At 42.6% G+C, this 24260-nt stretch overlaps 1 protein-coding gene across 2 annotated transcripts in view; it reads right to left on the bottom strand.

Annotated features, from left to right (window-relative positions):
* Nucleotides 1-1205: 1205 nt before the first annotated feature.
* The window catches only part of LOC119648033 (laminin subunit gamma-1), an 81219-nt gene continuing 58164 nt past the window's right edge, over nt 1206-24260 (bottom strand). For both annotated transcript variants that reach the window (XM_038049458.1, XM_038049459.1), the window contains exons 11-22: nt 19576-19689; nt 19343-19520; nt 19009-19279; nt 18414-18952; nt 18147-18354; nt 17992-18095; nt 17795-17928; nt 12898-13013; nt 12755-12841; nt 12513-12683; nt 12326-12455; nt 1206-2017 (exon numbers count right to left, since the gene is read on the bottom strand). In XM_038049458.1, the coding sequence (XP_037905386.1) occupies nt 1806-2017; nt 12326-12455; nt 12513-12683; nt 12755-12841; nt 12898-13013; nt 17795-17928; nt 17992-18095; nt 18147-18354; nt 18414-18952; nt 19009-19279; nt 19343-19520; nt 19576-19689 (2264 nt within the window). In that variant the 3' untranslated portion in view covers nt 1206-1805. The remainder of the gene's footprint in view (nt 2018-12325; nt 12456-12512; nt 12684-12754; nt 12842-12897; nt 13014-17794; nt 17929-17991; nt 18096-18146; nt 18355-18413; nt 18953-19008; nt 19280-19342; nt 19521-19575; nt 19690-24260) is intronic.

Genomic DNA, 24260 nt, shown 5'->3' on the forward strand with positions numbered 1-24260 from the left:
TGCTAGTCGAATCCGACACACGTCAGTCTGTGAGAGACATTGCAGAGAAACTGGGCGTACACTATTCGACAGTTTCCCGGCACTTACAACAACTTGGAAAGGTGAAAAACCTCGACAAGCCTCGCATGCCCTTACGGAGCAAAACATGGCGCTTCGAATGGAAATTTGCAGTTCTTTACTCTCCCGCAACAGAAGCGATCCCTTTTTGCACAGAATAGTGACATGTGATGAAAAGTGGATATTATACGATAATCGTCGCCGATCAGCACAAGGGCTAGGGCTAGCCACCGAAGCACATGCCGAAACCGAGCCTCTATCCGAAGAAGGTAATGGTGAGTGTTTGGTGGTCTAGAGATGCAGTTATCCACTATTCTTTCTTGGCACCTGGAGAAACGATAAATGCTTCTGTGCATACTGTGCCCAACTCGAGGAAATGCACCAAAAATTGAGTAATCAACGGCCGAGATTGGTCAACAGAAATGGTGTGGTACTCCTTCACGACAATGCACGACCTCATGTATCCAGAACAACGGTTCGCCTCATCCGCCATATTCATCGGACCTTTCGCCAACCGACTATCACTTTTTTAAGCATTTGGATCATTTTTTGGCGGAAAAACAATTTAGGAACGAACGAATTTAGGAACAGTTGGGCTTCTACGAAACTAGCATAAATGCTCTTGAATCTCGCTGGGAGAAGTGTTTGCAATCGACTGGCACCTATTTTGATTAAATAAATAAATTTTTGTAAGCTTTACAGTCGTTTCAAATTTTAGTACAAAAACGGCCATTTCATTTGCAACAACCTATTGGGCTAGAATTCCAAAAGAATGAGCGAAATTACAAACAGGAAAGAAATTTGCCGTTTGATTCTTTTCTGAAATGCGAACGTAGTCCCACAAGAAGGAATTGTACATCTCTCTGAACGCATCTCAACTTGTGTTACAAATTCCTGTAGTGTTCTGCTAGCCATTTGGGTTCTGACCTCCAGTTCAATTCTGGAGATTTGCTTTCCATATTTTCGGTGGAACCCTGTCATGACCATTGTGTGATCACTCCATTTCTTGTCCTGAAGCCTTCGTGCAATTGACAGTTGTCAGAAAAGGCTTCCTCAATCGAACTACTACCAAGCAAACTATCTCCCCATATCTTACTGGGGTGCGCATAAAAATATTCAAGTAAAATACAAGTCAAACGAAACTGAAGTATTCTTCCTTAATTTTTATTGAAATTATTGAACATTTAAATTTGTCTGCAAAGTTAACAAAGCAATTTCGAACTTGGATCTGATAATGTACAAATGGCCTAACGTGGCAATATTGAACTTCGTTTTCTTTTTCATTACAAACATAGAAGCCAACGGTTTAAATGTCTAAAGATAAACTCTTTAATATTAGGAAGCATTAGCGTTTATTTAAATTTCATAAGAGGCATTAAGTAACAAACTGGTTGCTCTACTCGATATAAATAAAAGACAACTGGAACTTTATATATCTTCGCTTCTTGCCGTGACTACACAACAAAAGATACGATTTTTTAATTAGAGAAATACTCACGTGACTTAATTAAATGCTCGCGCATTGGCCTATCAACTAGTTGAAAGGGTTTGTTGTATCTCAACATGTGGCAGTTATAATTTGTGCATTACGAATATTTGTCTATAGCGTTACAAAACTATTACAAAGTAAAGTAAATGACTGAAAGGAGATTGCAAATTCATATACATATAAGTGCTAACTACATTAACTGGTTCTCTTGCTTTTGTTACAAATTGAGGGTTTATATATTTATGGCTTGCTCCTATGTCTATGGTTCTAAGTGGGTTCGCTTGAAGCAACCCGGGGGCAGGGCATTCGCGATCGCCTGAATGTTCGTCACCTCGACCTCGAGACGTTTGATCTCCTTCTCGTATTCGGCGATCCACTTATTCTGAATGGTTTTCATCTCGATTAGAGTTTCGAGACGTTGCTCGATATCGGCATTGCGTAGGCTTTCTTCGACGTTGTCCAAACGTGTTTCTGAAAGTTCAGTAAAAGTAATTGAAATCGTGAGAAAAAAATAATAAGAATTAGAGAGCAAAATAAATCAAATCAAAATAACAAAATAAAGTGAAATAAAATATATTTAAAGGTTAAAGTAGAAATAAACCGCTGATATTCGAAAGGATAGGCGAAATACAGGATTTATAGTACCCCTTAGCTTCTACCATACCACGTGATGAACCCCGCGCTTGAACCCGATTGTGGTGCGAAACCCTTTTGTATGGTGTCGTCCAAAGAGAGAGGATACCAAAGTCAACTTCTTTCGAGAAAGAAAGCAGAAGTTACAGTTGATCCGCTTGATTAAGTATGATCCTGTGATAGAGCACGTGGTGGACGAACTCTGTATGAGATTGCTGCCCTTGCATAAGTTGGCAAATGGCAGTACAACGAAAACCATATTTATATTTCTAGCCCTTAAAAGACATAAGAGGAAATGGCAAGTTGTAGTGACCGTCATCTCACTGCAGGTGCATTTTTTCGTTCGCTAGGCCCTGTGTTGAGACTCCAATGAAAGTTAATTTAACGTTTTATTAAATATTTTGAATTGAATTTGCACTGAAGCGACAATTTTGACCTACTATGACTTTGGTAGTAATAGTGCCATTCTTACCAAACTTGGTAGGATCATGCTTTGTATTATAACCTATATTACTGATCCTAGCACGGCCTTAACGGGGATTTTACAATCAATTATTAAAAATTATAGTAATATATATTATTAAATTTATTTGAAAACATATCGTATTTCGGAATCTAGGCACCGTATATTTTCAGCTTCGTGATTTTTTTCAGATTTTTCGGTTGGGTAGGTTCTGAGAATGGGTCCGTGAAAGAAATGACCAATTTTCAGACTCCGCACTGTCCCCTTGTGCATTATTAGAACTGAAGCCAGCGTTGAAAAGTATCGAGTTTGTCATTTGATACTCCATCAGACTATATTTGGCGAATAATAAACACAAAACCTTATTAAAATCGGTTTACTGTCTGTCCGTCTGTCTGTCTGCCTGTCCGTCACACGCATTTTTCTCGGAGACGGTTATAGCGATTGACACCAAATTTGGTAGAAAGGTGGGAACTGTGAACGCTCATGCATATAATGAGTTACATCCTTCTATGATGAATTTAAGGGGGGTCCCCATACATGCAAAAGGAGGGTGTAAATTTTTTTCTTATCAAATATAGTCATGTGGGGTATCAAATTAAAGGTCTCGGTTAGTACTTTTCGAAGCCGGTCTTAGTTTTGACTTTTGTTGAAAAGGTAGGGAGTGCGGGGGGTTGAAAGTGGTCATTTTTTTAACGAACTCATTCTCAGGAACAATCAAACCGAAAAATCTGAAAAAAATCAGGGGGCTGCCATTATATGCCTAGGCTCCGAAATACCCTTCATACCGATACCTGTTCAAATAAAGTTAATAATAGTATTTTACTATCATTTTTAGTAATTGAGAGGAAAACCCATCTTAAGTTCACTCTAGAATCAAAAAATTTTGCAACAATGTAGGCTACAGTATGGAGCATAATCTTGCCATTTGGTGAAAATCGCAATATTACTAACAAAGTTATACTAGGTCAAAACTGTCGCTCCTCTGCAAATTCAAGACTATGAATGTCAATATCACTTGAAAGTGGCTATTTTCACATAATGTATGCATATTTTACGTGCTACATGCTAATGGGACAAATGAACACTCAAATCTCTTTATAAAAGAAATACACAAAACCTTTCATACCTGAAGCGTCTAGCTTCCGGTTTCCCGACTTGTTTTTATTTCATTGATTTGTAAAAATATTACACCTAATAACACTTTCCTATTTAGAATCCCTTGGCACCTTCATCGTCTTTCTTTTGAACTCATACTTTCCATTCTGATATCCTATCACACCAAAAACAGTAAAATATTTTCACACATTAATTTGTAAATTATGATTTTGATTTTTTTTTCACAAAAGCCGGAAGCCGTAAAATCCATTTAAGTATTGTCCATTTTAATATAGAAATTTTCTAATATTCCAAAATAATCGTTAACATCTTTTTGTTGCCGCTTTCACCATGTATTGCATGGTTCGATCAAAGACCTAATTGCGCTTATACAAATGCGAATGGGGTATTTACAGGAGGAGTGTTTAAGGTGATACAGTGCCGAGCTTTGAGATTCCAACTTTAGAAACCCATATGGAAATTGGCAATAACGACCGGACGAGATGCAGATTTGGAAGGGAGAAAATCTAGAGGCGCGCATTTCTTCTGACGAGATTCTTTCTTGATTCTTGGGAGGAGCTGGCTTGGGCTGATGATTTTCTTGCTCAGTGGCGACGTTAGTATTTTTTTGGTGATTTTCCTAAAAGAGTGTTTGTCTGTATGTATACAAGAATTACTGTCGTTCGTGGAAAATACGGCTGAGGCTGTTTCTTTTTTCTTGTCCAAGAGTGCGGTAGGTACATTATACTTTCATCATCATCATCATCAACGGCGCAACAACCGGTATCCGGTCTAGGCCTGCCTTAATAAGGAACTTCAGACATCCCGGTTTTGCGCCGAGGTCCACCAATTCGATATCCCTAAAAGCTGTCTGGCGTCCTGGCCCACGCCATCGCTCCATCTTAGGCAGAGTCTGCCTCGTCTTCTTTTCCTACCATAGATATTGCCCTTATAGACTTTCCGGGTGGGATCATCCTCATCCATACGGATGAAGTGACCCGCCCACCGTAACCTATTGAGCTGGATTTTACCCACAACCGGACGGTCATGGTATCGCTCATAGATTTCGTCATTGTGTAGCCTACGGAATCGTCCATCCTCATGTAGGGGGCTAAAAATTCTTCGGAGGATTCTTCTCTCGAACGCGGCCAAGAGTTCGCAATTTTTCTTGCTAAGAACCCAAGTTTCCGAGGAATAGATGAGGACTGGCAAGATCACAGTCTTGTACAGTAAGAGCTTTGACCCTATGGTGAGACGTTTCGAGCGGAACAGTCTTTGTAAGCTGAAATAGGCTCTGTTGGCTGACAACAACCGTGCGCGGATTTCATCATCGTAGCTGTTATCGGTTGTGATTTTCGATCCTAGATAGGAGAAATTGTCAACGGTCTCAAAGTTTTATTCTCCTATCCTTATTCTTCTTCATGTTTGTGTTTGACCAGTGCGGTCTGATGTTGTTGGTTGATTCGTCTTCGGTGCTGACGTTGCCACCATATATTTGGTCTTGCCTTCATTGATGTGCAGCCCAAGATCTCGCGCCAATTGCCGCCTGCTCGATCTGGCTGAAGGCAGTTTGTACGTCTCGGGTGGTTCTTCCCATGATGTCGATATCGTCAGCATAGGCCAGTAGTTGGGTGGACTTGAAGAGGATCGTACCTCTTGCATTCATCTCAGCATCACGGATCACTTTCTCGAGGGCCAGGTTAAAGAGGACGCATGATAGCGCATCCCCTTGTCGTAGACCGTTGTTGATGTCGAATGGTCTTGAGAGTGATCCTGCTGCTTTTATCTGGCCTCGCACGTTGGTCAGGGTCAGCCTAGTCAGTCTTATTAATTTCGTCGGGATACCGAATTCTCTCATGGCCGTGTACAGTTTTACCCTGGCTATGCTATCATAGGCGGCTTTAAAGTCGATGAATAGATGGTGCAACTGTTGTCCATATTCCAACAGTTTTTCCATCGCCTGCCGCAGAGAGAAAATCTGATCTGTTGCTGATTTGCCTGGAGTGAAACCTCTTTGGTATGGGCCAATGATGTTCTGGGCGTATGGGGCTATCCGGCCTAGCAAGATAGTGGAGAATATCTTATAGATGGTACTCATCAACGTGATACCCCTATAATTGCTGCACTGTGTGATATCTCCCTTTTTATGTATGAGACAGATTATGCCTCGTTGCCAATCGTCAATTCGCTGTCCCATACCTTGAGCACAAGTTGATGAACCACTTGGTGTAACTGGTCGCCTCCATATTTAACCAATTTGGCTGTAATTCCATCGGCTCCTGGCGACTTATGATTTTTTAGCCGATGAATTGCACGGACTGTTTCTCCTAAACTTGGTGGTGGCAGTATTTGTCCGTCGTCTTCAGTTGGCAGGACCTCCAACTCGCCGATGTTCTGGTTGTTCAGTAGCTCATCAAAGTACTCAACCCATCGCTCTAATATGCCCATTCTGTCGGAAATCAGATTTCCCTCTTTGTCTCGGCAGGATGAGCATCGAGGTGTATAAGGCTTCATTCTGCTGACTTGTTGGTAAAACTTCCGCCTTCTGTGCCTGGTGCGGTTGCTCCCTGTACTTTTCTAGTTCACAGACTTGTTGGTTCTCCCAGGCTTCCTTTTTCCGTCTGTGGAGTCGCTTCTCCGCTCGACGGAGTTCGTGATACGTCTCTGCGCGTGCCCGCGTTCTTTGAGAATGCAACATTACTCGGTATGCGGCATTCTTCCGTTCCGTTGCTAGCTTACATTCATCATCAAACCAGCCGTTCCGACTCCTTTTGCGGCTGGGGCCAAGTATATTTGTGGCCGTATCCATGATAACGTTCTTCAGGTGGTTGTGAAGATCATTAGTTGATGCTTCATCTCCAGGTCCTCTGTTGACTGCGGTTATTGCGGCATCCATTTCCCTCTTATAGGTGCCGCGGAGGGTTGTGTTGTGGATGGCTTCAGTGTTCACTCTCACCTGATTGTAAGAGGGGATTCTAGGTGGTATTGTTATTCGAGCTCGGAGCACCATGCCAACGAGATAGTGATCCGAGTGTATATTGGCCCCCCTATATGTTCTGACATTCATCAAGGCTGAGAGGTGGCGGCGTTCGATCAACACGTGGTCAATTTGGTTGAAAGTGGTCCCGTCTGGAGAGGCCCACGTATGTTTGTGGACCGCTTTTCGCGCAAACCAGGTACTTCCAACAACCATTTCGTGTGACCCTGCTAATTGAATAGTCCGCAGTCCGTTATCATTTGTTTTTTCGTGTAAGCTATGGGAGCCAACGTATCGCCCGAATACGGGCTCCTTCCCTATTTGGCTGTTAAAATCCCGAAGTACGATTTTGATATCATATCTGGGACAGGTTTCGAGGGTTCGTTCTACTGCCTCGTAGAAGGTATCCTTCTCCGACTCTGCAGTCTCCTATGTAGGGGCGTGAACGTTTATGAGGCTTATATTTGTAAACTTGCCTCGCAAGCGCAGAGTACATAGCCGTTCGCTTATGCTTTCAAAGCCGATAACAGCAGGTTTCATTTTTTGGCTGACTAAGAAACCTACTTCGAGCACATGGTTTACTGGATGACCGCTATAATATATGGTGTAGTGGCTCTTCTCCAGGAAACCGGTCCCTGTCCATCGCATCTCTTGCAATGCTGTTACATCAACCCTATATTGGGACAGGGTATCGACTAGCTGCTTATCAGCTTCATCTCTGTACAGGGAGCACACGTTCCATGAGAAAATGTGCAAGTCGTTGTTCCTTTGTCGTTGCCGGGTCCGTCGTTTTAAAATCCGTCCTATCCGAGGCTCCTGTTGTGGCTTCGTAACAAGTTGTTTTCCGTGTAGGGTTGTCAGCCCTACCCACCCACATTATACTTTACTTTTCATAATTCAGTGATTTATAATTTGATTCTTGTGCGTTTGAATGTAAAATAACGTGAAAGGTAGTGCTGTGAGAAGCAACCGGGAGACCTTCGCGGACTTGAGATGGACGCTTAGAAAAGGTTGGACCCGTTAAGGAGGATAAAGTCAAGGATTTTAGTGAGGTTTTAATTTGAAGATTCTTTTTCTACCGTACCAGCCTAGTTTGCCTGCCACATAATTCTGAAGAAATAAAAAATCGAATTGTTGTGAGCTTTGATGATTGTGCAAGTTTCAAAACGAATAATAATTAATATTTTCGTAATTATGATAATTATTTCATGATTGAACCGAGGAAAGCGCATCGGTTGTGGAACAAATTTACTCCAATCTGTGTATTTGTAAAGCGTAAAAGTTTAATAGACGTTCAATAATCAATTCCATGTATCAGGGCAACATGTTAAAGATGAGTCTGGTGATAATCGTTGGAATTTTGATCGTAAAAGAGAGCAAAAGTGTGTTAGATTACAACGGATTCAGACGTTGTTCATTCCTTAGACGAAGTTTGTTGAAAGAATTATGTACGAAGTGATTATTATGGTAGAGGATGAAGAACTCAAGAATACAAAAAATCTACAACGTATCACACTACCCATAATAATAATAACAATAACATCAAAGGATGTCGCACTGCATTCTAAAAGAACTGTTGTGCCCCTTTACTAGACACAGTGTACCTCTAAACTATAGTATGTCGTCTAAACCTATAACCGACAAAAAATTTATTATTTTCCGCGCTTTCCAAGTGTTGGCAACTTGGCATCTGGTATTAACTATTCTCCCAGCTGAATGAACCTACCTTGCACAAGTGCCGGACTCTGTCCCAGAACCTGTGTGGAGGTTTCATCACTCTCCTCACAAAATCTACAGATAGGGTCCGTAGATATCCCTAGCTTCCCCAGGTTCCCCAGTTTAGTCGGTAGTGATCAGTGAGTGTTCCCACTATAATCCTGAGGCTCTTCTTGATAAGGTTCAAACAATCTATCGAGCGCTTAGGTTCGTATCCCCCATGAGCATCGTGGGCTGTTCCATTCCTGAAAAGATCGCCAAATATAGTTGCCTCTGCCGTGCCTCTTCATTTTTCAATGTCGTGGCCACGAACCCATTTCGACTCCACAGAATGACTCTGGCCTGTACAGGCAGTGCTTCTAAACTACTTAAAAGATAAAGGCGCTCTGGTAGTAGATTAATGGGAGCACGTATGCAGAATGGGGTATTTCTGTATGGTTTGCACCAGATCATGAGAGTCCCAGGATAAGCAGGAAGCCAAGTGCAAATATTATGGGAACTGAAGCCAGTTGCTCGAGACGCCAAATTTCTTTGATTTTCAGAGCCAGTGTTCACCTTCTTTCGCCATGTATTTCCGTTTAATGTTGCTATTATGGGGGACAGTAAAATTAATATATTAATATACGTTGAGCAACCCGTTTTGTCAGCTAACAGCACGTCAGATTTCTTTGTCATTTTTAATTTTTTCCATTGCATAGATTTATTGTTTAGTCTTTTTATTTGACTACATATAGCAACGATGTAGAGCTAAGCCTTTAATTTAAGGACTGCTTTTTCACCTTATCTTTTCTAACTTTCGCAAACTCACACTAAATAGCAGCATCTTTCATTTTAATGGTCGGATATCTAAGAAGAGAATGAGTCCGAGAGACCGCCCATTTGAAAGGTTTGATGGAAAGGAAGCATAGATTGAGAATATGATATGTGTGTCTTCACTCTTGGTTGCGAAGTTGAGCTCATACTTTTTATTTTCAGTTTAAATTCCGTTTGTTTCCCGGTGCCCTCACGGGCTCACGCATCGATTTCATGACACGTGAAACTGATAAATGACTCGTGCAAGACTGATATGTTTTAAAGGATCTCTTCACATTCCGCAGCGTGGCTAGCCCAGAGACGAGCAAGCGAGGGTCCATGAAATACTACAGTCGAGCTTCAGCATTTGCGGGCAGACCCTCGCGGTCAATTTCGCTAGCTTATTAGGTTCTTGGGATAGCTCTGCCTCCTAGGACAATCGCCCAAGTTAATAAGTCATTTCATGTTTCCAATTAAAAGAAAAGGTGCTACATATGTTACTTTACGTGGAAATACTATCCGATGAAAAACTAATTGAAAATAATCTCATAACTGACCAGCCAAAAACCGTATTTGTGACTGAGAGAAATTAAATATGCTGGATGCCTAAAGCTTGTGATAACAGTAGAATTTTCACCTAAATTTTCAATATCTGTCCCATATTAAGACTATTGTTATCCTCTACTTTGCAACAAATGTCGAATCTGCCCGGGTTTATAAAATACTGATCGAAAACTTTCGTTTCGTTCATCAACAAGTTTGGTTTTCAAGAGAAGCACAAGACAATCGAACAACTTCAGGGGAAGGTCTCTTAATAAAAGGAGCATACTGAAGGATAGAAGATAGTGTCCAGCGACCTACTTGAACGTGGGGCAAGTTTTCGACAAAGTGTGGCACGAAGGTCTTTATTCTTAAAATAAAGAACTTGCTTCCAGTACTTTTGAACAGAATTTGGGAATCTGTCTATCTCGGAACGTAGGTTTTAAATGAAATACAAATGCTCCATGTCTCGCGACTATACTACAACATCAAAGGTGGAATTCCCTCAGGCAGCGTCATCGAATCAATACTCTTCCACATCTATAATTTGGATCTACCAACTAGCTCTAATTTGACAACCTCAAAGTTTGGAAATGATGCTGCGGTTTTAGGTACTGCACCAATCCTCAGTTTGAATCAAAAAAGCTACAAATCTACTTAGGACGGATTGAAAACTGACATACAAAATGGAGAATTAGCGGGAGTTCCCATATCGAGCTATGATAAGGATCGGTCTTCAAAGCCTATAGACCATGAGAACTTCTTATCTAGAATAGCTCCTAGATATTTCATTTCTTCGGAAAGGTAGAGGGTTATTTCCCTCATCTTTAGAGGGTAGAGATCGTCCAGTTTGCCCTGGGTTTCTTTAAGCCGAATATTACCAGCTTTTGGACTTCAACTGTGTTTTTAATACATTTTTTCATAACTTAGGTAGTTGGGAAATTTAAGGAAAACGAAATGAAAAATGTTCGCCAGTAGAAAGCGTAAAACCTGGGAAACGCCTACTGTACGAACACAACAGCTCTACTATCAAATCCTATCTGAACTTCCACGTGGACGTGGATGGAGAAAAATGAAGACGGGAAAAATGTACCAATTGATTTGCTGGGTTGGCGTTTGGGGGTAGGACTGATAAACCTAAAAGAAAAAAAATTGCTACGAAGCCACAAAAGTAGCCTCGGACTGGATGGATCTTACAATGCCGGATCTAGCAAAGATAACGGACAAACAATTTGCATATTTTCTCATGGAACGTAAGCTCCCTTACAGAAAACGAGCTGCCAAGCAACATGGAAATACCTGGTTTGCGCGGAAAACAGTCCCCAAACAAACGTGAGCGTCTTTAGGCTGGACAAATTATAATTAAATTGACCGAATGTTAATTGAATGCTCTTTTTCTTTCTGATAATCAGGTCAAAGTGAACATTGAAGCCACCCACAACAAACGCTCCGCAACACCTATACGGGGCTAATCGATGCTGCAATAACCACAGTTATCATGGTTCCTGAAAATGAAACATCGACAAATGAAAGTGACGAACGTTACCACTGATGCGGCCACACACATATTTGTCCCCAGTCGGAAAAAAAGTTGGAACGACTGGAGCGACCATGAAGGTAAGGTAGCAATGGAATGGAATGAAATGGAATGCTACATCTTGAACTTCGTCCAGCGGAGACGCGATTTCAGAGACAGAAAAACGAGCCCTAGTAAAACAAACAGATCTATGGACGCGAAAAGAATAGGGAGTAACCACACCAGCCGCGCAAGTTTTACCAATAAGTCAACAAGATGACCTCATATACGCCTCGATGCTCATCCTGTCGAGGCAAAGAGGGGAATCTGATTTTCGACCCTAGGGGTATATTAGAGCGATAGTTTGAGTACTTTGATGAACTGCTTAACAACCAGAATATCGGTGAGTTGGACGGCATCAGTTGCACCATTTTTTCAACAACTTCCACGCCGCCTATGGTGGCATAACCAGAGGACTGCCTAGGCTGACCCTAACTAATGCAAGAGGCCAGATAAAAGCAGCACGATTACTCCAGGGGCCATTTAACATCAACGACGATCTAAAACAACAAGGGCGTGGAAAAAAATGATCCCCGATGATGATGTTAACGCGAGAGGCACGTCTCAAGTCCACCCAGCTACTGGCCTATGCTAACGATATCGACATCGTGAAAAGAAAGACCGGAAATGTACCGTCTACCCTCATCCAGATCGAGCAGGCGGCGCAAGGTCTTGGGCTGCACATTAATAAAAGCAACGTCAGCACCAAACCGGCTATTTCAGCTTAGACTGTTGTAATCAAATCTGGTTGAGGATAAAATCCCTATGAGGTACAAGCTGGGCAACTAGATAAATGTTACGGGCGAGTTTGGAGAAATCTGAAGGAAATCTTAGGGTCGTAGAAAATTGCAACATAATTAATAACTAATAGTTTGTTGAAATTGCGCACACGCGGTGCTAAAAAAGGCATGATTTTTATTGCTAGGCATCATTCACCCGGAGAAAAATTCCAGTTAATTCAGTAGTCAAGGAAATTCTACTTACCCAGTTTATCAAGATCATCCATATTTATATCCCCTAAATTATCAAGATCATCCATGATAGCCTTTACTTCTTGCAAAGCCTTTTTGACCTTCGTTTGTGCTTCTTCTGCATTACTCTGAGCCTCTCCAACCTAAAAAAAAATATAATTCATAACAACAAAAACTATATAATATTAACAAAATCCCACCTTCTTCTTGGCATCCTCAACAAGATTTTCGTCTTCTGCGAATTTGTCTTCCATGCTTTGAATATTATTCTCTGTAACTGCGACACGGCCATTAAGCTGATCAGCTTCACCGCGAAGTTTACGAGCATTCTCTTTGGTTGCATTAGCCTTCTTACGGATTTCTTCAGCTTCCTAAAGTATCATTTAATTATACAATTACAGCGAAAGAAAACAGAATCCTAAACTTCATTAGAGACCCTTACCTTTGAGGCTTGTTCTGCATAAACTTCTTGTGCTTCTTGAGCATTTTTCCTAGCTTCTTCAGCGTTATCTTTTGCTCCGGCTAAGGCCTGAAGGAAAAGATTCACTACAAATGACACAACCTACATGAATTCAAAGGTATTACCTCTTCAGCCTCCCTTGTCAGTTTTTCCGCACTCTGAATTTCTTCTTCAATGGCGGCCACTGTTTCAAGAGCTTTCTGAGCCTCCGCAGATGATTTTTGAACTTGCGATTGGAATCCTGTTTTTTAAGTGAATATAAAATCAATGAATGCAAAGTTAGTATTGATAAATACGAAAATAATCGACGGCGCAAATGTCCAATTTGAATATAGGCCTTGAAATGAGTCCACTTCAGTTTTAGATAGTAATTCTATACTAGATAGTAATGGCTTCAGCATTATGGGATTATTACCCTGAATTGACTGAAGTACTCGTTTACAGCTGAGTCAACTGGTATCTGGTATAGAAGATCCTCTGGATGTTCAAATTAACCTATTTTTCCCGGTAAAACAAAGGCCATGACAGCTACTTGCGACCGGGCAAAAACCTGTCTCCGGATAAATTGCCTTCGGGCAAAACGTCTTCAGAAAAACTGAAGGAGGTGTCTGCGACTAAAGATAATCCGGAGCTTTGGCGAGCTTCTGATGATCCCAACTCGTTAACCAAAATAGCAGCAAAAAAGGCTTGGCTGACAATGAATAAATCTTCATTTGCTAAGGCTACCGAAGCCGATGGATCCACTTTGTATGACGATAGCACTCCATCAGGTTACGACAGACCCTTTCTGTATGTAGGTGTGTAGAAACTGCACCATCGCCAAGCATTACGCTATACTTTAAAACAGGAGATATATACTGTACAATGTTACGACTAAATTTTGCCGATGAAAGCACAAACGATTGGCTCATACATTACCGCTTTCAATAATGCGTGAGGCGAAATGTGCATAAAAATTATCATTCAACAAGTGCTCTATCTCTCCCTCGGACACCACCTTGTCGTCATGGGGGAGTCCAAGTGGTAAGACGTCACAGATTTCGAATCCACCCGCGCCTTTGAGAAATCAGGTCGTGGCCGAGGCCCGGATTTTGAGGTATCACCAGATTCATTTTCCCCCATGGAGAAATCTGTGGAAAACAGGTTCTTCACTTTCGTGGAAAACCTACAACCGGTGTCTACGGCGCGGTCAGCCGGAAAGGGTAGTACAGCAGCAATGCGTGGACTTTTCAATTAGTGACGGTTTTTATATTATACTGTACTTATGTCTACAAACATAAGAGTTAGTCAAATTAACCTGCAGCATGCCAAACCTATTTCAGCTTACAAAAACTGTTCCGCTGGAAACGTCTCACCATAGGGTCAAAGCTCTTACTGTACAAGACAATGATCTTGCCAGTCCTCATGTATTCCTCGGGCGTCTTAGCAAGAAATTGCGGAGTTCTTAGCAGGAACAATTGCGAACCCTTGGCCGCGTTTGAGAGAAGAATCCTCTGAAGAATTTTTGGCCCCCTACATGAGGATGGACGATTCCGTAGCCTACATAACGACGAAATCTATGAGCGATAGCATGACCGCCCGGTTGTGGATAAAATCCGGCTCAATAGATTACGGTGGGCAGGTCACTTAATCCGTATGGATGAGGATGATCCCACTCGGAAAGTCTATAAGGGCAATATCTATGGTAGAAAAAGAAGGCGAGACAGACCTTGCCTAAGATGGAGCGATGCGTAGGTCATAACGCCAGACAGTTTTTAGGGATATCGAATGGGTGGCCCTTGGCGCAAAACCGGGGCGCCTGGAGTTCCTTAATAAAGGCAGGCCTAGACCGGATACCGGTTGTTGCGCCGTTGATGATGATGATGATACCAATGCCTCTTCCTGTTTACCGGGGAAAGGCTCGCAAAGTTGCAGGACTGCTCTTATATATTTCTAGTTTAAGAGCTATGGGTTCGTTTTAACAAAATCAGTGGTACTGGATCAGTCAAGCGAACTAGGATCTGCTTCGATGAAAGATCCTCGAGATCGAGGGCCTGCATTCTAATCTCAAAATGATTAAAGGCAACCATGCTGAAACAATTCTGTTCCCAGGTTAATGGTAAACGGAGAAATTTCATAGTCCGCTTACTTACCATATGATTCTTTGTGTCCTCCGCCGATGCAAGAACTAAGGGTTTTGGTAGTGTATGAAGTGGCCTCGTGATGCGAACGCTCTGTATATTTGTTGGGGAAGTAGCAAATGCAATCCTAGAGGAGACAAGCTGTTTAATTTTATTACTTCAGCTGGTCTGATGACCGCGAACATAGGGTGCGTCCAAGATGAAGTCAAATAATTGACCAAATAATCTGTACTTCAAAATTGTTAGCGTTGATTAGAGACTAGCGAATGCTAGATGAAGTCTGATTCTCAGATAAACGTTACTTAGAATTTAGTTTGACTATTTCAAGCGAATAGTCTGCAATACAAAGGCGGAATCCTAGGAAAATGGATTAGACAAAGTTCAATGAACTTCTTGGCGACAAAATGGAGCTACCTAAGAGAATAAGGGTTCCTTTGGTGATAGAAGATCAATTGGAAACTCGGACTCGCACACTTTTAGAATGCTTTGAAGAGGCTGGTCCTATTCCCCGAAGCCAACGCGGTAAAACAGTTCCATGGTGGAACCGAGAAATGGAAAGACTCAGGAAATCAACCAGATGACTTCTAAATCGTACTTGCAAAAGCAATAAAGGTGGAGACTGGCTAAACTTCCGAAACTCACAGCGTGAATATAAGAGCCTCGTAATACGTTCGAAACGAGACTCTTTTAGAGCAAATTGTGAGGAACTGGAAGGTGAGCTGATAATGAGGATGAATCGGCCAGGCTGGAATCTCTTAGAAAACCGGATGGTACTTTTACCAATCCCAGAATTGAATCCATACAGACTCTCTTGGAAGTACGGGAGAACAGGTCTCAGAGGTGCGAGGAACAGAATTGGTTGTTTCTGCCAACCTTTCAACAAGATAGTGTTGCAAGGGGAATTAGGACGCTGCGGGAGCGGTTGTTACCAATGAAAAGGCGAAGGCCGTTATACTATCCTTTGAACGCTTCAAAGCACCTGGCGTGGATGGCATCTGTTCAGCAATTCTAAAGGAAGGAATTGAGTATTTAGAGCGATTGCTATAAAATATTTTTCCAGGATGCCTTGGTTTAGACTATGTGCCTACCTCGTGGCAGAAGGTTAAGGTAGTCTTCACATCTAAGCCTGGCAAAAATGACTATTCTTCAGAACTTCAGACAGATCAGCTTCTTACTGAAAGGTTTGGAGAGACTGGTTGAGCATCACATTCGTAGGAAGGCGCTCAGGAGGCACCGACTTAATGAAAACCAACATGCTTACCAACGTGAAAAGTCATGTGAGTCTGATCTTCATTCTTTGCTTTCAAAGGTAGAGGATGCAACTCTGAAGGGTGATTACGCGATAGGGGTGTTCGTAGATGGATCGTAGGTGGATCTATGCTATGCCAACGCAGAGACTGTTGTGTGCTGATCGCTACCTAACAGCGGAAGCAACGAAAGGTTGCCTCCAAGGAGGTGTGCTGTCGCCACATCTGCGGAGTATGCTGATGGACTCACTACTATGAGAACTCCAAAATTTTCCGATACACGGTCAAGTTTATGCTGACGATGTGGCTGTCCTTGCTGTTGATTGGGATCTTCTAACGGTGTGTAGAAATATACAACATACCATTCATCTGATAGACAGTTGGTGCTGCAGACATGGTTTTTCAGTTGATCCAAATAAAACCACAATGGTATTATTCACAAAAAGGAGAAAACTGGATGGACTTTGCCTCCCTGAGATGAGGAGTACAACTCTTCAGCTCTCCGAAGTGAAATATCTGGGAGCCACTCTAGATAAAAACTTTTTTGGAACAAACATGTAGAGGTAAAGATTAAACGAGCGCTCGCAGCTTATGCGCTGTGCAGACGGACCTTCGCCTCGACATGGGGACTCAGGCCTCATGCGGTAATGTGGATATACGTTGCTATCATTAGGCTAATGTTCACTTATGCATCCTTAGTGTGGTGGGTTAAGGTGAGGCAAAAAGATTTTCACCGTAGACTAGCCGTACTAAAAAGAACTGTCTGTCATCGTTTTATCGGTGCCATGAGCACCACATCCGGCGCAGCTCTAAATGCCTTACTCAATTTGCAGCCCCTGGATATATTTATTCAAAGCATTGTTATGAAAGCAGCTCATAGACTAATCCAATTAGATCTAGCGGGAAACAACGGCTGTAAAGAACAGAGCATTGGAAGAGTCACTGGCGGTGCTGAATTCAGTTCTTACAATGCATTTGGATTCACGTGTCCCTATACATCTTTCTGGTAGAAGATATAAAGTTACCCTGAAACGTAGAGAGAACTGTGAAGCCCCAGAAGAATGCGTGGCGGAACATACGGACGTCTTCTACGCCGATCGCTCAAAAACAGAACAGGGCTCTGAAGCCGGAGTCTACCTCTCGAATAAAAACGAGAAGCGAGCTTTTCCTTTGGGACGATATGCAACGGTCTTTCAAATATATGCGATCCTAAAGGCGACAAACTGGTTGATAGACGAGCGTTTGAAGGGCACGCGCATCGCAATCTGCAGTGATAGCTTCATTGAGGGCGTTGAATACTCCTTTGATCGCCTCGAAAATCATTCAAGAATCCAGAAACCGTATCTCTAGATTAAATACAGTAGAATTACTCTGGGTATCTGATCACTGTGGCGTAGAGGGAAATGAAATCTCAGATGCTATAGCAAAAGAGGGTTCAATCTTCCCCATGCCAGGACCGAAACCGGCAATTGGAGTATCAGTAGCATTGGCAAATTCTGCCTTTCCACAATGACAGATAGACGCTTGGCAAGTTTTTGAAGGATCAAAATGACTTTTCGTGTGTTTGCTACTTCCGGTACGTAGGCCACACACCGCTAATGCAAACAGTAAAAGTATATAGCCTTATATATATATATTGTTTCAATAATACTCACCAGCTAAGGTATGATAGGTATTATTAGCATCTTTCAAAACTCCGTCGCCTTGAGCAACCGCCTTTTGCACTTCGTCATAAGCCATTTTGGCTTCTTCTAGCAGTTCGGCATTCTTCATTTTCTGTATCGTGTCACTATAAGGCAGGAAAGTGCAGGTAAAAATCAAATCAATTGATAAGTCAATTAGTTGCGTTTACCGTTCTATAAGCACTTCTGCAAGAGTCAATTCCTCGTCAAAATCTGCCAGTAATTCGTCGTGTTTCGCCCCAAGTTCATCGGCATCTGTTTTCAGTTTTTTTGCCTGAGAGGGAAATGGAGTTAGTAAGTTTTTATGTCACTTGTAGGAAAGTACCTCCTGATTGGCTTCGGTAGCATCTTTCTTCAGTTGTGCGACGTCCACCTGCGGGGTGACCAATTCTTCCACATCAGCGAGCAGGGTCAAGGCGGCATCCTGCATTGCAGTGGCTTTCTCCAACGCCTCCTTCGTTTGTTTCGCGGTGCTAGCCAGCTTTAATTTCGCCTCAGACATTTCAAGTTCAACTTCCGATCGTAACTCATCACTACAAAAAAAAGGAAAATTAATTTCTATTTATGGGAAAAAATAAACTAAGTCTCTCACCTAATATTTTTCTGCAGATTGAGAGAGCTCTTAGCTAGTTCGTATGCTTTGAACGCTGTCTCATTGGCTTCCTTGGCATTCTTTCGATCCTCCTCAGCCGTAGCTTCGAATTCATCGGCCAGACGTCGAGAATCTCTGGCAATTTTACTGATTTGTTCTGACTGTGATCCCAACTTGCTCGCCTTCTCACGGGCTCGCTGCAAAGCTTGAGTTCCGTCCGTTCTAAGACGTTGAAAAGCTGCTGTTATTTCGTTTTGTGCGTCCTCTATAAACTTCTTAGCCTCCGTGACTGTTTCATTTGACTTTTTAACACTTGATTCACTGTCTGCATGTAGTTTGTCAGCTGCATCAAGCTGCTCTTGGACCTTGTCCAGGCGGTCACGAAGATCCTGTAGGCGTTCAACGAGAGTTCGATCACCTCCACCAGCACCAGCTTTTGCGTCATCCAGGAGGATATTGAGTTTCTCTTGTACAGTACGTAGCTTCGATTCGAATTCCTCATCATTTGTTACGGGTGTTTTGGCAATATCGTCCAAGGTCTAAACAAGTACGAATATTGAAAAAGAAGGATTTTTATTTACATGTGAGATTATACCTGACTGAGATTTGCGAGTTTGCTTCTATGGGCGTTGGTAGCGTCTTGGACTAGGTCGTAGCATGGAGGACAATCTATGCAGCCTTGATGTCGATCATATTTATTTTCTTTGCAGCGATTGCACTGCCTTCCTTCGACATTATCATTACATGGACATTGGCCGTATTCATCACATTGGAATCCTTTTGAACCGCTTTCATCGCAATCGCAAGGCTTACATCCTTCCGCCGAAAAGCCGTACTGATAGGTTGCACACTGGTCACAACGAAGTCTTGCGACGAATATATTTGTAAATATTTTTCAGAAAAATGTAAAAAAACATCTGAGAGCTTACCCTGTAACACCTTCCTTGCAGAAGCACTGACCTGTGAATCGGTCGCAGGTGGAGTTATAACTTCCAACTGGATCGCAGTAACAATTCTCGCAGCCATTGCCAGAAACAATGTTAAAGTAGCCGGGCTGGCACTCGTTACAATTATGTCCAATTACGTTCGGTTTGCATTTGCAGTTACCTAAATTTTATAAATTTGAAGCGAATTTGCGTAATTTGTGATTGAGTAGCCAAACCTGAAAGCTGATCGCAGATCGATATTCCATCTTCTGTTTGTTCAGTTCCTGGTGGATAGCAACTACATTGTTCGCAGCTTCCATGCGGCAGTGCGAGGGGATCGCCGAAATATCCTTGAGAAATATATGGTGAAATTTAAAAATATCCAACAAAAGGCTCAAAATAATATTGGTCGTCGTCAGGAGATAAAAAAATTATCATCAACGGCACAACAGGAGTCCGGCCTAGGCCTGCCTTAGTAAAGAACTCCAAGGGACCTGGTTTTGGACCTAGGTTAACAATATCCAAAGGAACTCCCTATCAAGGTGACGAACCCTGTTGTATCTTTCAGTAGATGCCCCCGGGGTTTTGATTCCTAATGGGTCACTCACAAGTGTTGGCTACTATTTTGCTTGCGTCCTAGATAATAGCCTTAAGAAAGTTTTGCGAGTGGCCTATACACCTAGGATCACATTGGAATACAGAAGGAGCCTTGCAAAGTGATGAAATTGGCGACATGAAGGCGGCAAAGGGAATTAGATATTGGCCGAGTTCGGTTAACCACCCTGTTTGAGCTAAAGAGGTAAAGTTTATTTGGAAATACGCACATTTGCGAAGACCACATTGATCTGCAAATTTCTTCCAGGAAATGGTCAGCAAAGGCGTGAAGACGAGCAGGTGGAAACTGCAAGAATTTCGAGACTGCGTTTCTTTCTACAGATTAACAATGACAATAATAGACGCAGAACTAACCGTATTATAAGCTAAAATAAAATTTACTTTACTTAGATAACTGTTTCAGTTTTACAACGACTTTACAAGCATCGGAAACAACAACTAATCCAAAAAGAAAAGTTAAAGAAACGAAAAAGACTACACCGGTAGCTCTGTTCATTAAATCGACAGAATGTAAGACCTTTGATGAAGTTTGCACAAAGATCCGCTATAAAATCATGGAAAAGGAAGGGTGGCGAAGTCTTCATTGAATTAGACCTAACGACAGCCGGTAAAGGTACGTCCTAATAAACGGTCAAAGGGCTACTGGGGGAGAAGCCTCTAGTTGTTAGCTTACAGCCTATGTACTCTTTGGGTATCCGAGATCTTGACCTTCTTACAGTACAAATCGGAAGAACTAATGCCATTACTTGCATCACTATGCCCTCTCCAAGGGGGTTTTACCAAAAAGTCAGAGAGATGAAGCCTTATATACCTCGATGCTCATCCTACCGAGACTAAGAGGAAAATCTGATTTCGACAGAATGGGCATGATGGAGCGACGGGTAGAGCACTTTGATGAGCTACTGAACAGCCAGAACATCGGCGTGTTGGAGATCCCGTCAACTGAAGACGACGGACAAATACTGCCACCACCAAGTTTAGGAGAAACAGTCCGTGCAATTCACCAGCTAAAAAATCATAAGTCGCCAGGAGCCGATGGAATTACAGCCGAATTGGTTAAATATGGAGGCGACCAGTTACACCAAGTGGTTCATCAACTTGTGCTCAAGGTATGGGACAGCGAATCAATGCCTGACGATTGGCAACGAGGCATTATCTGCCTCACACATAAGAAGGGAGATATCACATAGTGCAACAATTATAGAGGTATCACGTTGCTGAGTACCATCTATAAGATATTCTCCGCTATCTTGCTAGGCCGGATAGCCCCATACGCCCAGAACATCATTGACCCATACCAAAGAGGCTTCACTCCAGGCAAATCAGCAACAGATCAGATTTTCTCTCTGCGGCAGGCGATGGAAAAACTGTTGGAATATGGACAACAGTTGCACCATATTTTCATCGACTTTAAAGCCGCCTATGATAGCATAGCCAGGGTAAAACTGTACACGGCCATGAGAGAATTCGGTATCCCGACGAAATTAATAAGACTGACTAGGCTGACACTGACCAATGTGCGAGGCCAGATAAAAGCAGCAGGATCACTCTCAAGACCATTCGACATCAACAACGGTCTACGACAAGGGGATGCGCTATGATGCGTCCTTTTTAACCTGACCCTCGAGAAAGTGATCTGTGATGCTGAGGTAAATGCAAGAGGTACGATCCTCTTTAAGTCCACCCAACTGATGGTCTATGCTGACGATATCGACATCATGGGAAGAGCCACCCGAAACGTACAAACTGTTTTCATCCAGATCGAGCAGGCGGCAATTGGCGCGAGATCTTGGGCTGCACATCAATGAAGGCAAGACAAAATATATGGTGGCAACGTCAGCACCGAAGACGAATCAACCAACAACATCAAATCGCACTGGTCAAACAGGAAGAATAACGATAGGAGAATACAGCTTTGACACCGTTGACAGTTTCTCCTATCTAGGGTCGAAAATCACAACCGATAACAGCTACAATGATGAAATCCGCGCACGGTTGTTGTCAGCCAACAGAGCCTATTTCAGCTTACAAAGACTGTTCCGCTCGAAACGTCTCACCATAGGGTTAAAGCTTTTACTGTATAAGACTATGATCTTGCCAGTCTTCATGTATTACTCGCAAACTTGGGTTCTTAGCAAGAAAAATTGCGAACTTTTGGCCGCGTTCGAGAAAAGAATCCTCCGAAGAATTTTTGGCCCCCTACATGAGGATGGACGATTCCGTAGCCTACACAATGACGAAATCTATGAGCGATAGCATGACCGTCCGGTTGTGGATAAAATCCAGCTCAATAGGTTACGGTGGGCGGGTCACTTAATCCGTATAGATGAGGATGATCCCACCCAGAAAGTCTATAAGGGCAATATCTATGGTAGAAAAAGAAGACGAGGCAGACCCTGCCTAAGATGGAGCGATGGCGTAGGTCAGGACGCCAGACAGCTTTTAGGGATGTCTAATTGGTGGACCTTGGCACAAAACCGGGATGTCTGGAGTTTCTTATTAAGGCAGACCTAGACCGGATACCGGTTGTTGCGTCGTTGATGATGATGAAGGGGGTACTGGAAAAATCCAAGGGGCGCCAGTATAATTTGCATCTTACTAATCAATATCCACGGAGTGCAGCTGCTTAAGATAGGCTAGCACATTCATTACGGAAGATGATTTAATGCTACCCAGCTATCAGTACCGGAATAAAGACCCAGCTTCATCGCAGCTCGATTTATCATGCACCACTGCATCTGGTTCCGAGACGGCGTGTGACTTTGGGTGCAGGCCCAACTCCGAGGGAATCGCTTCGTCTGGCTCCGATGTATAGATGAGGGTTTCCAACGTCTCCCTGACACTCAGTGAAACGACTTTCGGTGTGGGTTTGATACTGTGGTTCACACTATTTTGACCACGGAGCAGCGGATTCTGGGTAGACTTTAAAGTCACTTGAATAGAACATATCTCATTCAGGCTCCAGAGGAAAACGGATCATCGACACGACGGCCCCTACATTCTTAGTCCCAGGCTGCGAAGGAAGCATTATCAGAGAAACATTCGCATCGGAATCACAGATATTGTTGGTGGAGAGGTTGTGAGTTTTGAAAGATTTGTTGAGAACCGATGACTCGGCACCTTTCCAGCGTGCAGAACATCGCGAAGGTAAACCTAGGGAAATTCAGGTAATATGCAGATCCGCGCTGGGGGTGGAGGGGCTATAGATGGCACTGTCGTCGATTTAATTATGAACCTGATAACGGCAATGTTAGAAATAACTTCAATTCCATTAAGTGGGAGGATATGCTAGGTAGATAAGAAAAGTTCGTTCTGGGCTACCTTTTGTGGATATTGAGGAATTATTAGGGAGAGCATTCTCTGCTCTATGAGATACACTTCTAAACGCTGGAAAAAAACCTGAGTAAAGGTGGAAGTCGGTGGTTAGGAAGAAGGGGGGATGTGAAGGACGTTATCAGTATCTGATAGTGATAGCGCGTAGGTGCGTTTGATCCAACCAGATACCTTTTTTCATCTATCAAATGCAAAACTTAATTGGAACGAGCATTTAGAACTAAAGGCTCAGGTGTCTCTGCGTTATTAGAACGATCAGAAGTACACCGACTATTATCCTGAAGGTGATGTACCAACTACCTAGCCTTTATAACCAAGGGAACGTTAAGGCTTGAAGCATCCAGGCTCCAAACAAATTACATGTGAGCATCTGTGCCAATGACAACGCCAGCAACATAAACGAAACATTTAAAGTAGACAATGATAACTTATTGCCAAACTCCTGCTGGACTCGCGAATTCGAGACTTCAATCATTAGGGAGGATTGGAATTCCTGCGGAGATAATCAACTGAGAAACTAGCTTACATAGTTCACAAATAAAGCAAGAGCAGAAGATGGGATAAGGATAGAGATACATGGAAGCCGGCCGAAATACTGGAACTGAATAAGTGAGGACCTTGAGGTCCAATAACCCATCACTATCCTCTGTGGAAGCATTTGTTCCCGATTGATGCACTCAACACAGTGTGTTTGCAATGAAGAGGATACGGACTTCAAATATTATACCTGCCTCATACTTGACCTTTGGTGGATTATGAACACGGGTCCTCATCAGCGCTATAAAATCCGCCTCCTAGGAATACGTGCTCACGCATTAGTTGAAAATCCCCTGGTAAATATCACTTCTACCTTCAACTTGGTGAAACCATACTTTGTGGTGAGACAGCCATAGATCGCTTGATATCACGAACATAATAATCTTCTCTGATAGACCATCCAAGGACCGGCAGTCATGTTCAGAAATGTTTCTGA

This window comes from Hermetia illucens, chromosome 2, assembly GCF_905115235.1.
Source record: "Hermetia illucens chromosome 2, iHerIll2.2.curated.20191125, whole genome shotgun sequence".
In the NCBI taxonomy this organism is placed as follows: Eukaryota; Metazoa; Arthropoda; class Insecta; order Diptera; family Stratiomyidae; genus Hermetia; species Hermetia illucens.